At 45.6% G+C, this 6,890-nt stretch overlaps 1 protein-coding gene across 1 annotated transcript in view; it reads right to left on the bottom strand.

Moving 5' to 3' along the window:
* Window positions 1-1,083: 1,083 nt before the first annotated feature.
* Window positions 1,084-6,890, bottom strand: part of LOC112083063 — a 6,504-nt gene continuing 697 nt past the window's right edge. The window contains exons 2-3 of the mRNA XM_024150790.1: window positions 6,099-6,516; window positions 1,084-1,209 (exon numbers count right to left, since the gene is read on the bottom strand). Coding sequence (XP_024006558.1) covers window positions 1,084-1,209; window positions 6,099-6,516 — 544 coding nt within the window. The remainder of the gene's footprint in view (window positions 1,210-6,098; window positions 6,517-6,890) is intronic.

Below are 6,890 nucleotides of genomic sequence, written 5' to 3'. Positions count from 1 at the left end.
GCATGGCGAGGGCTCGGTTAGGCAAGAGAACCTGCGTTCCATCTCTGTGCATCAGTGTGAAATTGTAAACCCACTTGTTCCCTCCGAAGAAACCGCTTTTGCTTAAGTATTGCTCATCAATGAGGTTTGGCTTTGACGGTGAATCAGGGAATACAAACCCTTTAGCTCTCAAGATCTTAGTCACAATCCAACCGTTTTGGAGCCTCCTTGTGCCTTTATTCTTCCGGTCACACCACACATTATGACGGTAGGTGAGCATTTGAATCCCAAAGAACGCGCCTAAAGAAGGTACATGGATTGGCCCTTGGAACTCCTTTTTGTTCTTCATCTGCGTGATGAGCGGCTTCAGACCAAGTCCCAACATTTCAAGCTCGGCCAAGTGAATAACTCCAGGATTATAGGTTGAGAAGAACATGGAGGCTAAGACTCGGTTAGTGTATCTGATCGCGGGGTTCCTGATGCAGCTCGTCTTGCTATTGCCTCCCAAGTAAGGTCCAAAAGCAATGGTTTCCCACAAAGCAGCTAACTCCTCCTTCGGGTACACAAACTTATCAAGGGAGCTCCTGTTCCTCACAAAACCGAATATCTCATTGAGCTCCTTGAAACTGATCCTGTAGTGCACGCCATCCATGTCAAACTCTATATGGTCGAATACTTTCCCATGTAAGCGCTTGGGATCTCTCTTGGGGTATATGATCACCTCCAAAGTGGCAAGAAACTGTTGTGTGATCCCTTCATATGCAACGTCGCTCAGCTCAAAGAACTCGGCCAAACCCATGTTTTGAAAGATGAGGGTAACATCATCGAGTATCTCAAGCTTCCTCAACAACTCCATATCAGGGAACCGACCTTGAGCTACTCTCACAGAGTTAAAATGGTCCAAGTATTCCTCAGTGGTTGGGAAATGCTCTCCCTCGGGCTCGGCCTTCGGTTCTTTCTTTGGCTTCTTGCCAGAGTTGGCCTCTCGTGGTACCAGAGCTCTATTCTCGTCCTCATCAGAGTTGGTAACCAGTCCTCCGTGGTTCTGGTGCTGGTGTAAGAGCAAGCTCGGCGTTCCTTGCGCGCTTCGCAGATGGTTCACCTTCAGGTCTTACGGAGGTTTTCTTGCTTGTTCCCCCACCTCGTGCCAAGGCGACAGCTTTCCCTTTGCTGGCCTTCCTCTTCGTTCTTGCTTGTCTGGTGAGCCGGAATGGTCTGTTCCTTGGTCATCTGCGAAAGAGACTCTCAAAGAAAACATGATAACCGAGTATATCGCTAAGCATAAATACTAGAGAATAGCAAGGACAGAGCTTTCTCTTTAACAAGACCGGTTTAATAGCTTCTCAAACATCAAAGTGATTAACAAGTAAGCCAATATAACCGGTGGAAGGAAAGTTATCTAGACAGTTCGGCTCAGAAACTCAGTTCACCATTAAAGCCGATTCCAAGTGCATTTTCTCGTGAATTTTAAAACCTCAAGAACAAACGATTTTCAGTGCAAGGACCAGTTTTTCATGTGTTGTCTATCCTGATGGAATTTCTAAAATTGTTCCCAAAGGCTGAAACGGTTTAAAAGAATCGATTCCTCATTTTACAAACAATAATGCTCGCAAAGAATGATGGAAAAAGATGAGTTCTTTAACATGCAAGTACCTTTGGGAATCCAAGATTCAAGCTCAGTGAAATGCTTATGCAGAATAGACAACACCCTAACGAGTCTAGAACCCTTGGAATCGCGTGAAACTGATGAGAAATGAGAAAGATGTGTTCGCGAAATGCAGAGAAAAGGATGAAGAAAGCAAACTCTGCATTTTGGCTCGGTATGGAGGCAGGTATGGGCTGGAGCGCGCTTTCCAGCTAGCATTTGGACTGTTGTGGGACTGGTCACCCCTTCTGTTCCAGCTCCAGCCGTTGACCGCGCCAAAAATCGCCTTGACCGAGCGTTTGAATTCAAAATGCCGCGCAAAGCCTCCAAATGACCGCAGTATGGGAATGACGTGGGCAGTACGGTCTAAACCGATTTTTCTCGTGTAAACATGAGCGGCCTCGACTTATCCCACCACGAGGGTACCAAGCCGAGGGATTTGAGCTCACGCTAACGAGTAAATTTTCGTGGCCCTCAAGTCTTTTCCATAGACCGCGCAAACCTTCTTTCTCAGACTAAGTGTCCCAAGTGTTCTTGTTTTTGTTCTTTCTTATGATCGGCATCTCGGCATGCTCCACCACGAGGGCATCATGCCGAGGGCACTTGTTTGAACACATAACACTTGGTGCTTGGGGGTTTTGACGAGTTGGCCTTGGTGTAAACTGGTCGCGACCTCAAGTCGAGGTTTTTAACTGTTTCATGCGAACATTGCTCCTCGGTGAAATTTTATCGAGGTGTTTACACCGTGGACCTCCCCCACACTTAGTCATTTCACGTTCTCCTTTCCAATACACGGCCATGATGTAAATAAGGCGAGGAGTTTAGCCGAGGTTCTCAGGCTTACACTCGGTAAAAGGTGACAGCGGTATGAATATACCGAGAGTCGATACCGAGGCTACGAGTACTCCTGTTCTTAAGTCATCAGGCCGTTTCTTCTCAAGCTTCTCTTTTCTTTAATCACAGGACTCACCATCTAACACCTGAAAACACTTAACAAACCCTTCAAAAAGCTTCAAGTAAAAGAAAAAGGAAGATGAAAAATAAAGTATTTACAAGGATAAGCTTGGGGTGTCTCCCAAGAGCACTTTGTTTAACGTCTCTAAGTTTGACTTTACTTACCTTTTCAGGCAGTTTCGGGTTCAAGAAGAGGAACTGAGGTAGCTCCCTCTCTTGTTTCTGATGCCAAGTAGTGCTTTACCCTCTGACCGTTTACCACAAAGCCTTGTCCATCTTTTCCTTTTAAAACCACGGCTCCATAGGGTCTCACTTCAAGAACAGTAAACGGTCCGGATCACCTAGACCTTAGCTTTCCAGGGAACAACTTAAGTCTTGAGTTGAACAACAGAACTTGATCCCCTTCTTTGAACTCTCTCTTGTGTATCTTCTTGTCATGGAGCGCATTTGTCCTTTCTTTGTAGATTTTGGAGCTCTCAAAAGCGTCTAAACGGATCTCCTCAAGCTCATGAAGCTGTAAGACTCACTTTTCTTGAGCTGTCATGATATCAAAGTTCAAAAGCTTCACTGCCCACAAGGCTTTGTACTCCAACTCAACTGGTAAGTGACAGCATTTCCTATAGAGCAAGTTAAATGGTGAGGTTCCAATGGGGTTTTGTATGCGGTTCTGTAAGCCCACAAAGCATCATCTAGTTTCTTGCTCCAACCCTTCCAAGATGCGCTCACGGTTCTCTCCAAAATGGCCTTGATCTGGCGGTTTGAGACCTCCACTTGGCCGCTTGTTTGAGGATGATAAGGGCTGGCCACCTTGTGCTTTACTCCGTGCTTCTTCAAAAGACTCTTAAGTGTCTTATTGATAAAGTGGCTTCCTCCATCGCTTATAACTACCCTTGGGACTCCGAATCTTGGGAAAATGATGCTCTTGAAGAGTTTTACCACAGCCTTTGAATCATTACTTGGGGATGCAACCGCTTCAACCCACTTGCTCACATAGTCCACTGCGACAAGTATATACTGATTCCCATATGAGCTTACAAAGGGACCCATGAAGTCAATGCCCCAACAGTCGAAGACCTCTACTTCAAAAATCGGGTTTTGAGGCATTTCATTCCTCTTGGATATGTTACCGTGCCTTTGACAAGCTTCACACCGTGAGACTACATCTTGAGAGTCTTTGAACATGGTCGGCCACCAGAAACCGCTTTGTAAAACCTTGGCGACCGTCTTGAATGACCTAAGTGACCACCATACGTCGAGCCGTGGCATTCTTGTAGCACTGGATAAGTCTCCTCCTCGGCCAAGCATCGTCTATAGAGATGGTCTTTGTTAAGCACGTATAGATACGGCTCATCCCAATGGTATCTCATCACATCTCTAAAGAACTTCTTCCTCTGATAAGTATCAAGATCCGGTGGCTCTAGACCGCATGAATAGTAGTTCACCAGGTCTGCGAACCATGGAAGGCTTCTCTCTTTGATCGTGTTGGCTTCCTCCACTTCTAAGTAAGACCGGACCAGCATGAGTTGTTCTTCGGGTAAGGCATCGTCTATAGGGACTTGTTCTTCAATTCTCAGCCTTGAGAGATGGTCGGCAGCTCCATTCTCTATACCCTTTTTATCAAGCACCTCCATATCGAACTCTTGAAGTAACAAAACACATCTTAGAAGCCTCGGCTTAGCATCCTTCTTGGTCATCAAATACCTCAAAGCCGCGTGATCTGTGTAGACCGTGACCTTTGATCCCACTAAATATCTCCTGAATTTATCAAATGCAAACACAATGGCGAGCATTTCCTTTTTAGTCGTGGCATATTTTTCTTGAGCTGAATCCAAGGTGCAGCTTGCGTAATAGATCACGTGAAGCTTCTTGTCTTTCTTTTGCCCTAAAACAGCCCCCACGGCATAATCAGATGCATCCGTCATCACTTCGAATGGTAATGACCAATCAGGGGCTTGTACAACCGGTGCACTGATCAACGCTTCCTTGATTCTCTTAAACGCTTCTTCACATTCATTATCAAAGATAAACTCCACCTCTTTACACAATAGCCTCGTCAAGGGTCGACCTATTTTGGAGAAATCTTTGATAAATCTTCTGTAGAACCCTGCGTGACCAAGGAAACTTCTTATTCCTTTTACTGAGTTCGGAGCTTGTAGGTTCACCATAACCTCGATCTTAGCCTTGTCCACCTCTATGCCCTTCTCTGATACCTTGTGTCCCAAGACAATCCCTTCTTGGACCATGAAATGGCATTTCTCCCAGTTCAAGATGAGCCTGTGTTCCTCACATCGCTTTATAACCTGAGATAGATTAGCAAGACAATCGGAGAAAGAGGAGCCGTATACGGAAAAATCATATCCATAAACACCTCCACTTTCTCTTCAATTAGATCAGAGAAAATATGCATCATGCATCTTTGAAAAGTGGTCGGTGCATTACAAAGACCGAAAGGCATTCTCCTATAAGCATAAGTTCCATAAGGGCAAGTAAATGTTGTTTTCTCTTGATCTCGGGGATCTATAGGGATTTGAAAGAAACCCGAGTACCCATCAAGAAAAAAAAAATAAGGATGATTAGCTAGCCTCTCAAGCATTTGATCAATGAATGGCAAAGGAAAATGATCTTTTCTAGAAGCAGAATTCAGTTTTCTATAGTCTATGCACATACGATGACCAGTTATGGTTCTTTGGGCTATAAGCTCATCTTTTTCGTTTTTAACCACCGTGATCCCACCTTTCTTGGGCACAACGTTAACAGGAGATACCCACCTTGAGTCACTGATTGGGTAAATTATCCCTGCCTCAAGGAGCTTGAGTATCTCCTTCTTAACCACCTCTTTTAGGTTCGGGTTAAGACGTCGTTGATGCTCAATAGAGGACATAGCTTGGTCCTCTAGGTGTATACTGTGGGTGCATATGTCAGGATAGATCCCTCTAATATCAGCCAAAGAATATCATATGGCTCTCCTGAACTTTCTTATCTCACTAAGCAATGCACTCTCTTCATGTTCACGCAAGCTATCGTTAATGATCACGGGATATGTGGAGTTTAAACCCAAGAAAGCGTACCTGAGCCCTGTTGGTAGAGGCTTGAGCTCAACAGGGGGTGCATCAGCCTCATTCCAATCGGCATCAAAGCTGCATTGGCCCGGAGCAGCTTCCTCGGTCTTTTCTTTCTCGCGCGGCTTACCATCGACCTCGGCACAAGCTGTCGCAGCCATGATATACCGAGGTGTCTCCTCAACGCTCTTGGACTCCCCGATGTCTAAAATGTCGAGGCCACTCTTCCTGAGCTCCAGAAACCTCGTCTCAGCTCCAAGTTCCTTCGGTTGGTCCAAGAGACGCTTGTACACCTCGCTTTCCTGGTTCAAATACCCGAGCTCGCTTTGTTCCCTTGTTAAGACCACTTGTAATGGGTCTTCTGAGTTCAAATCTTCTAGGAGCTCATCAGCTAGCTCCTCTATAGCCTCCACATAGAAAACCTGACCTCCAATGGTCGGTTTCTTCATCATTTCCTTCACGTTGAACTTCATAGTTTCAGAACCGATGTGTAGCTCGATCATACCCCCTCTCACGTCGATGATCGCTCCTGCTGTTTCTAAGAACGGTCGCCCTAAGATAATGGGGTCTAGAGGTTCCTCGTCCATCTCAAGAACTATGAAGTCCGTGGGGATCTCTATTTCACCGATTCTCAAAGGTAGATGCTCAAGTAATCCCACCGGTAGTCTAACCGATCTATCAGCTAATACCAGGGAGTTCTTGGCCGGCTTGTTGCTTTTGAATCCCAGTCTCTTAGCCACCGTGTAAGGCATTAAGCTCACAGAAGCTTCTAAATCACATAAGCAGTTTGAGAACTTCAAGTGACCTAATGCACACGACAAAGTAAAGCTGCCCGGATCGGATAGCTTTCTTGGTATAGATTTCCTCTGAATTATAGCGCTGCACTCGTGACTCAATATTACCATACCCTGGAGCTCCTTTGTCTTGTTGAGAATCGCATCCTTTAGAAACTTTCCAAGCTGTGGTATAGCTAAGAAAGCGTCTATGATGGGTAAAGTCAGTTGCGTGTTCTCCAAGTGTTTCTCAAAGACCGCCTTGGCCTTGTCTAGGATTTTCTTCTTGAAACGCCCTGGGAATGGTATCTTGGGCTGGTAAGGTGGTGGTGGAATGTATGGCTTTTCAAGCTCGGGTGTCTTCTCCACCTCTTTTCCTTTGTCTTTGATCGGTTCCTTCTCCAAGACCTCTTCTTGTTGTGCATTGTCTGAGGCTGCCCCCCCCCCCCCCCCTCCCAGGTGCTCAATGAGCTTTGTCTT

Source organism: Eutrema salsugineum, unplaced genomic scaffold (genome assembly GCF_000478725.1).
Source record: "Eutrema salsugineum unplaced genomic scaffold, Eutsalg1_0 scaffold_7, whole genome shotgun sequence".
NCBI lineage: Eukaryota > Viridiplantae > Streptophyta > Magnoliopsida > Brassicales > Brassicaceae > Eutrema > Eutrema salsugineum.
This window is presented reverse-complemented; position numbering and strand designations above follow the sequence as displayed.